General features: G+C 39.6%; 1 protein-coding gene across 4 annotated transcripts in view; it reads left to right on the top strand.

The window, feature by feature from the left end:
• ANKS1B (ankyrin repeat and sterile alpha motif domain containing 1B) overlaps window positions 1-16733 on the top strand; it is a 764239-nt gene that overhangs the window by 294504 nt on the left and 453002 nt on the right. For all 4 annotated transcript variants that reach the window (XM_044981810.1, XM_044981801.1, XM_044981818.1 and 1 more), the window contains one exon: window positions 9910-10046. In XM_044981810.1, coding sequence (XP_044837745.1) covers window positions 9910-10046 — 137 coding nt within the window. The remainder of the gene's footprint in view (window positions 1-9909; window positions 10047-16733) is intronic.

The raw sequence follows: 16733 nt of genomic DNA, 5'->3' as shown, positions 1-16733 counted from the left end.
GGGGTGCAGGCTCTGGGGTGGGGCCAGAAACAAGGAGTCCAGGGTGCAGTAGGGGGCTCCAGGCTGGGGCAGGAGGTTGAGGTGCGGGGCCGGGGGGTGCTGAGGGCTCCGTTTGGAGTTGTGGGCTCTGGAGTGGGGCTGGGGGTGAGGGATTTGCGGTGTAGGAGGGTGCTCCAGACTGGGACTGAGGGGTTCATAGGGTGGGAGGGGGATCAGGGCTGGGGCAGGGGGCTAGGGCATGGGAAGGGGGATGAGGGCTCTGGGGTGGGGCCAGAAATGAGGAGTTCAGGCTGCAGTAGGGGGATCCAGGTTGGGGCAGAGGGTTGGGGTGTGGGGGCAGTGCGCGGAGCCGCCTGGCTGCCCCTAAACGTAGAAGCTGGAGGGGGGACATGCCACTACTTCTGGGAGCCGCACGGAGCCACAGAACGCGCGGAGTAGCCCCCGACCCCGCTCCCCGGCTGGAGCTCGAGGGACAGATTAAATCAGCTGATGGGCCAGATGTGGTGCATGGGCCACAGTTTGTCCACCCCTGGTTTACAAAGTACATCATATCACCCCATGCACTGGAGCCCACCCTTCCAGAGAGGTGGTACCTAGATCAGCCAGCAATAAAATAATTCTAGTGGAGCTAAGCAAACCCTGCTCCTCCCTTTCTCATCCACATACCATTCCCCTCCACTTACTGGAAGAGATTTGAGTGATGTATGTGTGTGTGTGCATGCAGAGAATGATGCAGATGCTGGCCTGGCAGCCACTGGGCCCTAGCAGCTGTGACACTTGCAACAAGAGCTACAAGATTACTGCACGCACAGCCATCCAGCCTCACAGCAAAATAATACCTGGCAACAGTGTAAAACAAACAACACACAAAACAACTGGCATAAAAAAAAGCCAGCCACATCAGTCAAAACCCACCAAGGTGGCAATCCTAGTTAAGAAGGGAAATAAACTATAGTGGCATGTCACCTTTTTATCTGTACAGTTGTGCCCACACTAGGTGATGTAATGGTATAACTCTTTCAGAAGAAGTCACTTCCCTAGCTGGAGTAGTTCTCTTGGTTGAAAAATTGTATGTAGAGCAGGCTAAACCTTAACTAAATTGATATGCTAGTCTTAGACCCATTTAGTAATGTTGAAGAAAAGTGTTGCAGTGGACATCCGCCCCACTTCTATAATGAGTTGTGACATACAGCCTACCACCCTTCATGCTATGCCAGGCATGAACAAAGCCCTTCCTGAACCTACTGTGGGGAAGGTGAAAAAAACCCAACTCCACCTAAGCCAATCTGGTGGTAAGGGAAAAATTCCTTCCCAGTCCCACTAAAATAGGGGCGGCCTGTGCAATGCCCACAGCAGGTCTTGACCAAACCTGGTATTTCACCACCTAAATAGAAACAATAGTTTTTTTATAACCAAGGGTTGTAGTTAGCTTTCCATTATAAGCTTGATTTGAGCATCTTCTCCTTCCATTCTCTGTGACTTTTTTTTTTGGTAACGTTGGGCAAAAAGATAAGATGTCAGATTTTTTCAAACTGTCACGCATTTCATTTTGGTAAAAAAAATTTTTTTTTGCAACATTGTAAGCCAATGTCTCTAGTCTGGCTAAACTGTGCAAGGCCAGAGGTTTGGAGGGGATACGTATGCTTCCTCTCTCTTGGGGGACAGGAACACTCCCTATCCTGGTAACTGGATGTGATGAGTGGATAGGATCTGCCACTGTGGCTCTACATCACTGGAGGATTCACCTATGTTGGGGGAATCTCTGCTGCCTGGATCCACCAGGTTTAAGTCCCCTTTGCTTCAAGGAACCAGGCCCTCTGCTGGCAAAGCAGCCTTAACAGACTAAAGAATCAGGTCATATAACTAAAAAAAAAAAAAAGTTTATCTAAGGATTCTGCATTTGATTTAATTTTCTGCCACTGGAAATGATGCCTTTGAGTATTTTGCAAGTTTTGAAGGTTAATTTTTAAATTATTTGCTGTAGATTTTTGCAGCTCTTAAAAAACCCTGAGCTTTATGCAGACTTCATATAGTCTGCGGCCTCAGTGGGAGACTGTAAGCTCCACTAGTTGATGTGAAGAATTTTTAAACGTCTCCAAGGTTCACTTCTAGATTTTAATCTTTTAACTTTCTTGCTTTGGCTTTGAACTTTACAAAATCCACTCGTACAATCTACAGTATTCCTTAAATCTGGAGCTTAATTCACTGGGTTGAAGGACTTATAAGATTCTGAAGACCTAGAGTTTAAGAAATTGTACTGCTGTTCTACCAAGCAGAAGATAAATTTGACAAGAGTACAGCAGTGTTAGCTAGTATATGATGTTGTTTAATTTACATTTACTAACCTGATAGAGAAGGTTCTACATTACATGGACTATTTTGTTCTTGGCATATCTATAAAAAAAGAAAAAAGACTAAGGAAATTCCCAGGAAAAAAATGTTAAAACAGAATTAAAATTGTAAAACCTGTGAGAAAATCTTACTAGGATGTTAATTATAAAAATACTTAAAATTCTGGATTTTTAAAAAAGTTTGTATATTTAGATAGGTAATGCGTACATCCACAGATACATCTGATATTTTTTATCAGTGCTATAAACACTCATGTTTTAATATCATAAGCTGAAAACTAACAGTATTCCTTTCATCTTCCTCTGAGGCATCTTGTCAGAGAGAGAATACTGAGCTAGATGGACCACCAGTTTGACCTGATATGTCAACTTCTATGTTGCCATGAAATTCATAGTACAGAATCAACAAATTATTAATTTTGACCGTGTATCAGTGGCTATCCCTGTACGTGTACAACAACCCCTTACTCTTAATCAGTATACCAATGTACAATTAACCAAAGTACTACAAGACTTCTTATGCATTTTTAATATGAAAAAAACCTCACTGTGAATATTTATACAAAAAATATTAAAATAATGATATTAAGGTTGTAAAGTCAAAATCAGAAATAAGGTAGCTAAATCTTAACTATAACGTGAATATCTCAACCTTAACCAATAGTTACCAGACTTTGAAACACTTAGTTATTAAATTTCATCCTTATTTTAGAACTTTCAAGCTTCCAAATATTTGGTTTATTTTATAATTGCAGTGTTTTTAGAAGGAGTTTTAGTCAGTGACTGATACTTGTTAACACAGAATGAAGGTTGTACATATGTAATGTTGTCTGGAAACTACATTGCGCAGTTATACAGCAGACTGGATACAGGCGAATACTTCAGACTCTTACTTTCAAGACTGCTGAAGTTTGCTGATTACCAAGAGCAATCATTGGAGGCTACTATCAACTCTGCTAAAGTAGATTAGGATGGCTGACTCTGATGACATATCTCTGGTTGCATTCTGAAATGGACTGCAAATTCAATGGCCCAGTCCTGCTCTCACTGCAATAAAGGGGAGTTTTGCTATTAACATAAATACGAGCACAATCAGTCCCCAGTAACATCCTAGATTGTTCTCTTTGGGGGACGGTTTGCAATACAATATCAATAGGATGTTCTATTTTTTAATGAATTACTGACATAGTCGAACATTTTGGCATCTGTAACCACATTGTGTGCTCTTCATTCACCTTCTAGAAAGCTAACAACTAGAATACCGAGACAAAGAAAATGTGCGAGGTTATGAAATGTCAGTTGTAGACATTGCAAACGTGCCATGTAAACATGCAAAAGCCAGTGCTAAACACTCATAATTTTGAAGTTACAAAAAACAAATATAGGATAAATAACTGTAGCATTGTTTTGGAAATTTCTGTTAAGCATCTACTGCTTGCAGAGGCAGAGTACCAAAAGATTATTCAGGAAATAGTGTAAATGAACAATCATCTCTAATTAGTACTTAATGAGAGAGGTCTTTCCAGACCGTTGTCTGGCTCTGTTAGGGTTATGCAAATTTGAAAAAATTGCAAGGTCTATTTTTGCAGGTGGGTGATGAGAGGAAATAAAAAGTTGATAATCATCATATCCAAACTCTCACAGATGATGCAGAAACAACTAACCAGACTCCCTGCTGCCACTGGAATGCACTTCACTAGTAATTAATTCCAAACACTATCTCAAAATAGCTACCAGACCTAATACCGGGCTAGTTATAGCTACAAGTGATTTCAACAAAACAGTTGCAGCTATATATTTACTATCCAGCTAGGAACAATGCTAATTCAGGTTTAAGTACATAGGAAACAAAAGAAATTCAAGAGAACAAATACATATAGTTAAGCGCAATCTGTTCTTCCCACATATCAAGTTTAGCTACTCACTGAGTCTTCAATGTGCTCTTTTTGCATTTTCTCGAGTAATGTTTCTGGTGTCTTTAGATTCTAAAATATGTAATTTGTCCCTGTCTTTAATTCTGAGTTTTGTACCCTGGGGATAGCTATGCATTGGTTGGTTGGTTGGTTGGTTGGTGGGTGGGTGGGTTGGGGGGGAGGATTCACCTATGGGATTCTGCTAAGGAAGGACAGCTTTTAAGTCTGAAGCCCCACACCAGAGGAGTCTGCCTGGAGGAGGTACTGAAACAGTGAAACTTCCACCAGTTTGGGAACTCCTCTGCCCAATTTTGGGCCTGTGCTTGCTGGCTCCAGCATCTTCAGTGGCTTGGGCCACTGTGCCTCCGTTCCAGGGTGCTTACTATTGCTGGAAACAGCAGTCTGGCTTGCCTAATGGATCCCAAGGGATAAATCAAGCCCATGTTGTATGGGACTCCCACTATTTATTTTATTTTCAGGTAAAACAAATTTTTAAACATAGCTTTGTTTGAGAGCAGAATCCTGTTCTTTTTCATCACTCGGGCACAGAAGTCATCATTTTACTCATTTTCCCTTTGTACTGAATGTGAAATTAATTGATGTCTATGGAAGCCTTCATTATTGAAGGCAGTGGTTTCATTTTAGCATTCATTGTGCTTTGTCAATGACTTCATAAAATAGTGGTAATTGTTGTACTCAATTCCTATAGCACTGTATGGATAATTGTGTTGCAAATCATTAAGGCGAAAGTTTGTGATAAAATCTTTTCAGCGCTAGCATAGTTATTTTCTTTTTTAAAATTTTTTAAAAATCTTATGATTGCCTTTGTTCTGCAACTTGCTGAGTATCAGGAATATTTAATTTCTTAATCTAAAATTCAGATGCGATCTAAAATGTAGACAAAACATCTATGGCCAGATTCACCAATATGCTCTAGTTGTTTTATACAACTCCAGAGACAGTGTGACACAAAACAGCTGGAAATCTGCTACCAGCTAAACCATATTTACATCTGATTTGTGTCACCAAAGCAGCACACCAGTTTATCTGGCCCCAAGATGCTATATTTAAAAACATCAGTACAAAGCTGTGGAGAGTGTCTGATTTTAGCAATGTTGTTTGTCAAATATTTACTGAATTGGTTAGTCATTTTTTTAAACAGTATATTCAGGAATACTCAAGTGCAGCATTGTATTTTAGAAATGGCCTAGCTTTCTGCTTGGTACTGGCATACTTGTTGCCTACTTAATAATAATAATTAACAATATAATAAATAGGCACTATATGAGTGCAATGCTATCTATCATTTAGTTATCTTGAAATACTTGGCAAAGATGAGAATGACCTTCTGGGTCAGGAGATTTTCAATGTGCAGTTGTTCACCCAAGTACATGAATAATGGGATGAAAATAAAAAACTGCTTCTGTATAAATTACATTAATACTTTGTGTACTACTGTTCATACAATAAGTTTTCTTTCTTCTAATATTGTAGCACATAAAAGGACACAGGCATCAGTGAATTCATGTTTTAATTGAAGTTGTAAGGTCTGGTTTCCACTTGCCTGATTTCTTTATAATTCTAATTAAACCATTAATGTGTTAATGTTCCTTTTCATGTGTAACAACAGTTCATTTACACAGCAAGGGGAGAACAACATAGTTTGCAGCTGTAATAAAGAAGACAAGCTATTTTTGATTTGTTATTTTGCTTTTTATAATTTTGGGGGACAAATATAAATTTTCCTAGATATAAGCAACCCTACTAGGTATAAACACTAAGCAGTCACCACTAGCATGAATGAGACCTCCATGGCTTTTATTTCCTGTTGATCTCCTGGTAGCCTGTAAACTCTAGAAAAGGGTCAGAAATATTTCTCATATTGTTTATCATTGTAATAATAATAAGTAAGTTCCAGCTTCAGTTAGACCTTTGGAGATAGTGGTCAAGATTTTCAAAAGATTGAGCGCCTATATCTCAGCTCCTAAATTACTCAAGAATATGAGAGCTGATGGGTACTCAGTACTTTTGAAAATCAAGCACAATTTATTTAGGTACCTTAATATGAACATAGAAGCCCAATTGTAGGTATCCATTTTGGCTCCCAAAGAAACATCCAGCTAAATATTAAATGCTATTAGAAGGGCATTTAATTAAATACGCCACATAATCCAAGATTTATTTTATCCTAAAGGTCATTGTGTATTTGAACGGATGTTGCAACGATTTGAATCACTTTGGGTATTTATCTTGCAGTTGTGTAAATGGAAAGTACGGATGAAGAAATTAACTCCCAAATTTATTTTCTTATGAAAAGATTAATTATAGTATTAATTCTTGTATGTTTACTTTGTTAGAGACATGTTAGTGTATACTGAGAACTAAACAATTTTTTTACATGGACAAGATATCTGGATGACCATATTAATTACGTCTCAAAACTGTGAACTAGGGAGCAGAGAGGATTAGCGTCCCTACCTTTCTGCTGTTACATAGAACAAACTGAGGTTATAAGGTAACTGTGTTGACATAATACACTTACACTTCTGTAACACTTAGGGTTGCAGAGGCATTTGACTTAGTCCTTCCTGACATTCTGCTTTAAAAAACAAAAAAGCACTATTCAAAAATCAAGGTAATCCAGATTAAGTGGATTAAAAACTGGTTAACTGCCAGATCTCAAAGTAATTGTAAAAGTGGAATAATCATCCTGTGGGAGAGTTTCCAACTGGGTCCCCACAGAGATTTGTTCTTGGTCCTGTTCAATATTTGAATCAATGATCTGGAAGAAAATATGAAATAATTGCTGGAAAAATTCCTACATAATGATGGAGAGAGCTCAGTTATACATATAGATCTGGACTGGCTGGTAAAGTGGGTTTATTTGAACAACATGCTTTTTACCACAGCCAAGTGCAAGTTGTATATGTAGGAGCAAAGAATGTAGGTCATAATTAATTGAGTGGAGACAATATCCTGGAATGCAGTGACACTGAAAAGGATTGAGGGATAATGGTAGGTAACCAACTGACTATGAGCCCCCTAGTATAATTCTGTAGTTTAGAGGGCAAATGTAATCCTTTGGTACATAAGCAGGGGAATTTCAAGTAGGAGTAGGAAAGTAGCATTACCCCTATACATGGCATTAATGAGACCATTACTGGAATACCATGTCCCATTCTGGTATCTGCGCTTCAGAAAGGATGTAGAAAAATTGGAAAGGGTTCAAAAAAAAAGTTGCAAGAATAATCTGAGACATGGAAAATGTGCCTCATAGTGAGAGATTTAAGAAGCTCAATCTATTTGTTTTTTTCCAAGAGAAGGTTAAGAGGTTATTTGATTATGGTTTACAAGTATTTTAAGTGGGCAAGAGATTTCTGAGAATAGATGGTGCTTTAATGAATCAGAAAAAGACATAACTAGATCAGGTGGTCAGATGCTGAAGCTTTCTAAAAGAATGCTATATCAAACAGAAGTTATGGACTTGATGCAGAAATTAGAGGGTGAGATTCTATGGTATGTGTTATGGAGAAGGTCAGATTAGATCATAATGGTCCTTTCTCCTCTTAATCTCTGAATCACATCATATGGCTAAATTCTGTGCTGACATGCACCCCTGTGCAACAACTCAGTGAAATTAATAAGACTGCCTGGGATGTAAATCAGCAAAAAAAAAAAAAAGTTTCTTTGCTCTATCTGGGCCTATGTTTATATATGCTCTTGTTTTAGAATTGTTTTTTAATAATTTTGGTTATTTTTAATGTAAGAAAATATCTTATGGGGCATATTCTCAGCTGTGCTTCTCTTCTTTTGTTCTGCTCATGTGTCACAAAGGGAGCAAAAAATGACCACAAGCCCCTAACATGGGGGAGTTCATAGTGGGCACTGAGTCAGAAATGGCTTCTATGACACCCTACTAATGACAGCTAGTGTGTTAGGGGTAGGGACAGAACAAGACTGGAGCATGGATTATCCACTGGAGATTACTGGAATGCATGCTTGGGGACCATTAGCAGCTGGTGCGTGCTAGAACAGTCCCCAGACTACTATAACTTTTCCTGGAACTGGCAGAGAATCAGAGACCAATAACTGGCTCACTGTCGGTTTACTCTCCGGCTGCCAGCCCACTTTCCACTGGATGCAGCAGAGTCTGGCCCTACTGTTTCAAGGATAAATTGCTTTCTTTTGTCATGTATTGCTGCACTGAAATTTATATTAGTTTGAATGTATTTACAGTTAGGGCTTTCTTAAAAAATACATCCTTCAAATATTTTCTTTGGTCCTATTCTCAGCAAACAGAAAGGGAAAGGAAATTAGAGCATTATAATTATGCAATAATTTATATTACAAAATAAAATTAATTCAAGGCTTTTTATTATTAATGAAACTGCATACCATATACTTAAACTAGAAAATCCCTTTGCTACAGTTGAATTGGTAATGATTCTCTCTCTTTTATGGAGAAAACCCATGTGGTACATTATTATTGGTCATCTGATGATTGGTCATACAGTGAAAATAAAAAGCTGTTCACAATAAGGAAATTGTTTATAAGAAACAGCTACATATCTGGTGCTTTATTCCCTTGAGAAAGGACAGAGGGTCTGAAATTTTGAGCTGTTGGGTTTTTTCAGGGTGCTTGTATAATTGAAATACATTGTTTGTAGAATTTAGTATCTAAGAATATAAGGTATTCCAATAAACACAAAAGGACCTGATTCTTATCTACACTACTTCCAATTTTTGCTGCTCTGGCAGCATAAAGAAGATTTAAAGTGGGAATACTATATTTTTGCTCACTATACTATACTATGTATTTTTGCTCATGCCCCTTGCATGACTACAGTGGTGTAAACTGACTTTATTGGAAGTGAAGAATCAGACCCTAGAGACTGCACAGGTTTTACATATACTGTAGGCCTGAAGATTGCTTTTCACTGCTCTGGCGCTGTAAAGCAGATTTTAAGTAGGGGTAAATTATGTTTACACTCACTATAAGGCTTTCTATACACTGCGAGAGCAAGGTAAAGGTGCTTTAGTGTAATTAAGAATCAGGCCCTATATGTATTTATCTTCCTAGAAATGTTTTATTACATCTCTCCCTTACTCCTCTTACCGGCTTCATACTTTGATGTGTGTATTTTCAGTGGTGAGTCTGTAACATTAATATTCCCTAACCCATAGGAGCATATGGGCCTCAGTCCAACATAGCACTTACATGCTTTAAATTAGGCACATTTAAGTACTTTACTGAATTGGTGCCTTGATGGTGTTATTACAGCAAAGCTGAACAAAAAGCAATATGACCTGCAGTTGATATTTAGCCTTAGATTATCCTGATTATAAAAGCAGTATTAGGAACTGTAATGGGTAATTCAGAAAAACGAATTAAACAATATTTTTTTCATTTTGTGTGCACTAATATTTAGGTACCATAGGGGGTGATATACACCAGCTTAAATGGAAATAAAACATGTACTAAAAATATAGGATAAATATGCAGTATTTTCCTCACTGTCTGTGCTCAACAATGTTAATTTTTCAAAGTTGAAATATTGCTCTGTTTTCAAAAGTATTTTCTGATTTTAAAAGACATATACTGAACTAGAATAGTAGGTTCATCAAAATGCTATTTTTATTCACAGATAATGTACCTCAGGTAGCAATTACTGCACCAGGAACTGGTAACCATAGAAACAGCTCTACAGGCCCAACACCTGACTGCTCTCCTCCATCACCAGACACTGCACTTAAAAATATAGTAAAAGTTATACGCCCTCAGGTAGGTCATCAGAATAAACTCTCTTGTTAATTGTTTCTGATTCTGTGAACAGTTGACTGTGTGTGCGTGCACATGTATGTATGCATGTACTCTTTCTCTAATAAGGACCTTTTGAATATATAAATGTAGATAATTAAAAAATGGAGAAACAGAGAGCTCCAAAACATTTTCTGAACCCAGAAAAAGATCTTGGTTATACATGGTGAAGTTAAAACCTCTGGTATTATGGCCAGAGAGATGTACAATGTGTTAAAATAATTATACAACTATTTCTTGTAACAGAATTAATGACAAATAAAATCTTTGTTTAATGCTAGCGCTAAATTTGACTGCCATTAGTTTTCCTCCAAAATTTTTATTCTCTTTTCATCCTTTTTCCAGGCCTCTTTCCCTCACTATATTTCTGTCCTCTTGATTCCATAACTTTTGGTACATTATTTATTTTATTTTCTCTTATATTATTGTTGAGTCTACGTAACTTTAAACTTTTCCACATATTTCTAATTCTGTGCATAGAATAGATGAAAGGGTCTTATATCTGCTTATCACTATAGTACCTAAACATCTTCCAGTAGGGCATTAGAGCAACGTGACTAACACCTGTCACAAGTTGTTTGTTTGTTCTCTCATCCTTTCTTCAGGAAGAGAAGCATGTGCAGTGGGGTGTCTTGTTTTGGTTGTTTTAATTTTTTTTAAGACGCATGTTGCTATGTGTCTGTTACAGAAGGCAAAGTCAAAGAAATGTCTTCTATTTTGAGTAGAAGGTGATGAGGTTTGTGATAATCTTTTAGTTCCTGGAGAATTCACTCCACAGGCTGGGATCAGCTCCTTCCCCCCCAAATTCTGTCTCCCACATGGATGAGCTTTGCCCTTATTGTAGAGAATTCTGTTGTGCCAGAGAGCAAAGTGTTGAGTACAGTCTTCATCACAGAGCCTTAGGTGGTCTATCCAACCCTGATATTCTATGATTATATAAGTCTATGATCTATTAGCTAACCTGGGCCCAGGCAGTGCAGTGCCATGAAAATAAGGACCTAGACTTTGAACTTGATTCAGTAGTCCATGGGAAACTTGTGGAGAGAGCAGAGAGGCTGAAGACTTCATGCCAAGGTATATCATCACATTGCTATAGTCCAACTGAGAGGTGACACAGACATGAATAACTGAGTCCAGGTCATCATCCACCACGATGAAACTGAGTCTCCTAACCAACTGCTGCTATGTGAGATAAGAGTTTAGCATCAGCAAGGAATTCAAGATTATTCTTAAACTATGGACTGAACTGATCAATTGTGACTTGGTACCTTCAACCAAAGGAGATTGTACCATAGCTGCAGACTTTGCAACATGTTTCCTCTATCCTCCTTGTGGGACTCCATGGTGAGGGTCTAGTGGTAGAGGTGCAGTTTCTCATCAGTACTCATTGGGTGCATGCCTCTAGGAAAAACTCAAACCATTTTAACACATTACCTTGCACCATGGCCACCTCTCATATGAGAAGCAGTATCTCATGGCTGACAGTGTCAAATGCTGCAGATAGGTCCAGAAGGATGAGAAAGGATGTCAGTCCTCAGGGGCGGCTCTGGACATTTTGCCGCCCCAAGCACGGTGGCATGCCGCAGGGGGCGCTCTGCCGGCCGCCGGAAGGGTGGCAGGCGGCTCCGGTGGACCTCCCACAGGCATGCCTGCGGAGGGTCCACTGGTTCCGCGGTCCTCTGGAACCAGTGGACCCTCCGCAGGCACGCCTGTGGGAGGTCCACCGGAGCCGCCTGCCACCCTTCCGGCGGCCGGTAGAGCGCCCCCCACGGCATGCTGCCCCAAGCACGCGCTTGGCATGCTGGGGCCTGGAGCCGCTCCTGTCTGTCCTCCATCCGTTGACAGCTGGAGATCATCTATTAGTGCCACTATCGCAGTTTCAGTTCCATGTTCTCGCCTGAATCCAGATTGTACTATTATAGAATATTATTTTCTTGTCCTTTTTTGCCTTTTCCCAATTGTCTCCCCATTTTTCTAATTCTGTAGACTCTCTTTCTTTCTCTATCTCTCCCCGTCTACATCACAGTACTAATGAAGTACCTTCTTCCCTCTTAGTTGTTTTTTCTAGTAGGAGGCAGGCAGACAGGCACTGGAAATATTGTTGGAACACGTTGTTGTGTGATAGTTCATTGAAAATAGCATTTAAAAATCTGTTTTCATCATGATATTGCCAACAGATGGACCCAGAACACTGAATGGTGGTGTTCTTGTGCTAGTTCATCTTGAATAGAGTTCATGGGGACTCAGGGGAGGAGTTGTTTGGATTTAAATCAGAGCCATTTGCACAATCTCAGTGTATATGGTATCAGCACTGCTCTCATCCTACTGCAGAAGAAAAGGGATTATGGTCAGAACTTCACCATTCTTGTTAGAATGGACAGTCAAAATAACTTTAACATGACATTTAGCCACCCTTTTTGCTATGTAGAACACTTCAGTAGTAGGAAGTATGTAACCTATTGGTCAGCGCGTATTTATGTATCTGCCTCTGTGCCCAATCCACGTGGAGATGGATCTGTTACAGCTCTCAGCTCCCCCTTCTCTTTTCTTTCCCCTATCTCCATTAGATCCCTATGTGCTATGTCCCCTCACCCTTCCTTTGTCTTTCCATTTAGCTAATCTCCTCCCAACAAAATCCTACCCTACGAATTTTTCAAAAAGAAATTGTGGAACTAACATTATGTTAGTTATGTTAATTCTGGTTATATGTTTACACCCTTTCCCCTGCCCTTTGTCTGTCTTATCTCTGAAGATTGCAAGCTGGTTTGAGCAAGGACTATTACTCTGACTCTACAGTGTGTGCTTAGTACAATGGGGCCCTGATCTTGGTTGGCCTCTATGCACAATAAACAATAATGATAATATATAATACATATATAATTATATATATAATATATAATACATATATAATATATAATACACGCAGATTAATTCATTTTAGGAGTATATTTTGTTCCCTGCTAGGGCCCCTTTACACCATTCTGACAGAGTAGAGAGGTTTTAAGGGGAACAGAAATAGCCTGCGGGGAACAGAAATAGCCTGCAAGGAACAGCCCCAGCACAAGAGTGGACTTAAACTGCTAGGCCACTTTTTTCCTCTTCTCTATCCAGCATAGGGACATACCAGGGGAGTGACTGGATGGGGCAGCGAGTGCGAGAATGGAAAGCTCTCTGGCTGTTTTGGGCTATCGAGCTGCCCCAGCCCCTGCACTCAGAGCTGCTTTGTCCTTTTGCAAAGGCATACATCCTCCTTGGTCTTCTAGGACCCCACTTTGCACCTCCCCACCAAATCCCTTCTGGATACTCACTTCCTTCATATTCCACTGCCTTCCCAAGTCCTCCATTCCCTCTAAAATCGCCCCCTTTAAGGCTCTTTTATGTCTGTTAGACTCCAGGCTACAGACAGCCTCCCTACGCAGAAAGTTAAGAAGCTGCCTCTGATATGTGTAGGCAGCAGAAGACAGCACCCCACGGATTCCTTTGCCTGCAGACGCAAGCGCTGTGGAGGCCCTGATTTTCCTCTGAATCAAGCTTTTCTGGTTTTCCAGTTTTCACCATAATCAATAGGCTTATGCCCATTGATGTCTAGAACATTCTTTGAAATTGATTCAAAGTTATCATGTTACATACAAACAAACAGAAAAATGGTATGAAATTCAGCATATGACTGAGCAAAGGTGAGAGCTGTGATTTTTTTTTCATCTTATTCAGACAAATTCTGCCATGGTCTAACTCCATCAAGAATTACTTTGATTATTAAACTTTAGCCTGGAAAAGGAAGTACAGCTCCCGTTCATGAGTTATGCTTCTATGAAACACCAAGCTGTCACTCTGGAGTGTTCCTCTCAGTCTGGAGTTACTCACAGTCCTTTGTGCTGAATGGAATAATTGGAAACATTTTGTATAAAATGCCATGTGACATCAGAGTTTTGAATATGATTGTTTCATATTTGTGTGTTTCATAAATAATTGCTGGTTTCCAAACACTATCAGGGTGATTCTGTAAATGAACAAAGTCCCACTTTTGGAAACTGCCATAACATAGCTTTTCGTTTTGTCTGCTTGATTTTATTTGAACCCCTTATTCTTTTATTTTCAACTTCGGTTTTGTTAGAGTGATAGGAGCTCGTTTACACTGAGCCCCCCTTACACTACTCTGGCAGTGTGAGAGCTCCTTAAAATGGTCGTAAATTACATTTATGCCCACTTTATGACTTTCTAATATTGGCAGAGTGGTGTAAAGGGGCTCTGTTTAGACTATGATTTAAAGGGGTGTTGTTAGATTGTGAAAGCTAGCTTGATCTAAGTAACACCTTCTAAAACTCTAGAGTCCCTTTTGAGCTTCATTTTGACCACTTACCATGTGCTAAAGTACATCTTGCCTTGTCTGCACTAGAGCTGAAGAAGGTGTTAGTTAGATTGATATACCTTTAAATTGTAGTCTGACAGAAACCTAAATGAGACTAAGCCCATATGTAAAGTCTTATGTGCATTAGTCAGCACACTGAACAAAATACTCTGGATTTACAGCAAGTTACTTGTTAATCAGCATTTGAATAGAGGTATGTCTACACTGCAGTTAGACACCTATGGCTAGCCAGTTGACTCCCAGGTTATTGGGGCTTGGGCCACGGGCAGGGATGCCTCAACCCATTAGGCGACCTAGGCGGTCGCCTAGAACACTAACATTTGGGGGGCAGTGACCGTGGCGACCGGACCTTCTGCCACCTCTGTCAGGGGCGGCATTTCAGGGGCCAGACCTTCCGCTGCCTAGGGTGGCAAAAAAGCTGGCGGCATGCCTGGACACGGGGCTGTTTAAGTGCAATGTAGGCTTCCAGGATTGTACCACAGCCGAAGCTCTGGGACCCTGCAGCTCGAGCATTGGGAGCTTGAGTCAGCACTAGCCAGCTGCGGGTTTTTTAATGCCATGTAGACATACCCTAGGTGAGCCAAATTCTCTTGTAATGATGTCTCTATAATGTTCCAAGACTCAGACGTAAGGAGCAACCATCTCAGCATCTCCTTTTGTGAATTTTTTTTCTTGGCCTAGCCATTTATTTGTGGAGTCTTGGGCAATAATCATGAATTTCAATTCTGAACTCTCAGAGAAACCTTTTAAAATTCTTCATTTATTAATATAATGTATTGACTGCTTTTTCCTCTTCACGTCTTGCTAAGATGGGTTTCACGTGGCTAACTGCAGTTTTGGTTTCTGGTGTCCAAAGTGTGGACTATTTAAAAAATGTCTCATTATCTTCCAAGAATAAATGCTCATTTCATTTTATGTGAACAAGACTGTTCCTTGACATTGTCGTAAGTGATCTGGTATTCAATGAGTGGGGTTTTTTTTGAGGGGGATGGGAGGCTAGAATAAATTTCAGTATTTGTGATAGATCACATCTGGATGCAGGGTTTTTTTATCCATCTGAATATAACTGGCTAAAATGGCCTTCCTATCACACTTGCTGTTTATATTGCTCAACTCCCAAATGACCACCTAGAAGAATTCTTTTTAACATCTGTTCCACTGATTTTGAAGTACTGTCTTTAAAAGAATGGTAATCTCATACACTAGCAGCATATGGTGAACAAGTCTGAGTGCCAGACATGGTCCGTCACAGCTGGCAGGGCTAAGAGCAAAGTGGAGGTAGTTTAGCTCTTTAGAGGAGAGAGCAAATTATTTCAACCATTGTAGAGCCTCTCTGGCTGACACAATGAGTGGCACTGATTTACATTTGCAGAGGAAATTGGATCCAAATGTTTTACAGGTAGATGTGAGAGATTCTTCCTTACTCACACAAGCATGCTGTAGAAAGGTCTTTAAAAATGGCCATGGGTAAGCAAAGGAGACATTAGGATCCCAGAAGACCATTTTCCCTCAAAAAATATGGCTAAAGACTAAGGACTTGATCATGCTTTATGAGACTGCACATATTACCATGTATTCTGGGAAATGACTTACCATGCTTTTCCATCAGTATGTAGCAAGTCATTTTTAAGATGCAGCAATTATCATTAATCTGTGTTACAGTATAGCTTAGAGGTCCAAACTGAAACTGAAATATTTTTTGAGATGTTAGCAGCCATCTTATTAACAATTTTATTAACAGATAAACCACAAAGATCAATGTCACTATCTCCCAGCACATCAAAAATTCCTAGTAAATGTGTAATCTAGCTGTGATTTTTTTCTATTTGTCTGACATTGAGTCAGGATTACTTGCAGGCAAAGCTGCTTCAGAGAAAACTGGTGTTTAAATTTAAATTTTTTGCTTGTTTCTTGTACTTTTAAAAAAAAAAAGAAGAAGAGCATAATTTGTTAGATACTGCTCTGTTGCTGCAGGCTGGTCATCCCATCCTCAGCATTACTCATCTCCACTGATTTCAACTTCCTTTAAGAGATTGACCAAAAATCATAAGAGAATAGCAGGGAACAGATAAGAAAGCTTTGTGAAATATCCAGTGGAACAGCACTGCACGTGTGGAAATACTCTACTGCCAGAAGACCCATTTTCATGGCATTTCATATCACAAGAAAGATACCCACAAAGGGCCAAGTTCTGTGAGATTCCCATTAAAGTCAAGGTACTTAGCATCTTGCATGATAGACCCAAAGCCTAGGCATGGATTTAGGTTACATCTCCACTGGAA

The sequence above is a fragment of the Mauremys mutica genome, chromosome 1 (assembly GCF_020497125.1).
Source record: "Mauremys mutica isolate MM-2020 ecotype Southern chromosome 1, ASM2049712v1, whole genome shotgun sequence".
Lineage (NCBI taxonomy): Eukaryota > Metazoa > Chordata > Testudines > Geoemydidae > Mauremys > Mauremys mutica.
Note: the sequence above shows the minus strand (reverse complement) of the source record. Positions and strands in the feature narration are given on the sequence as shown.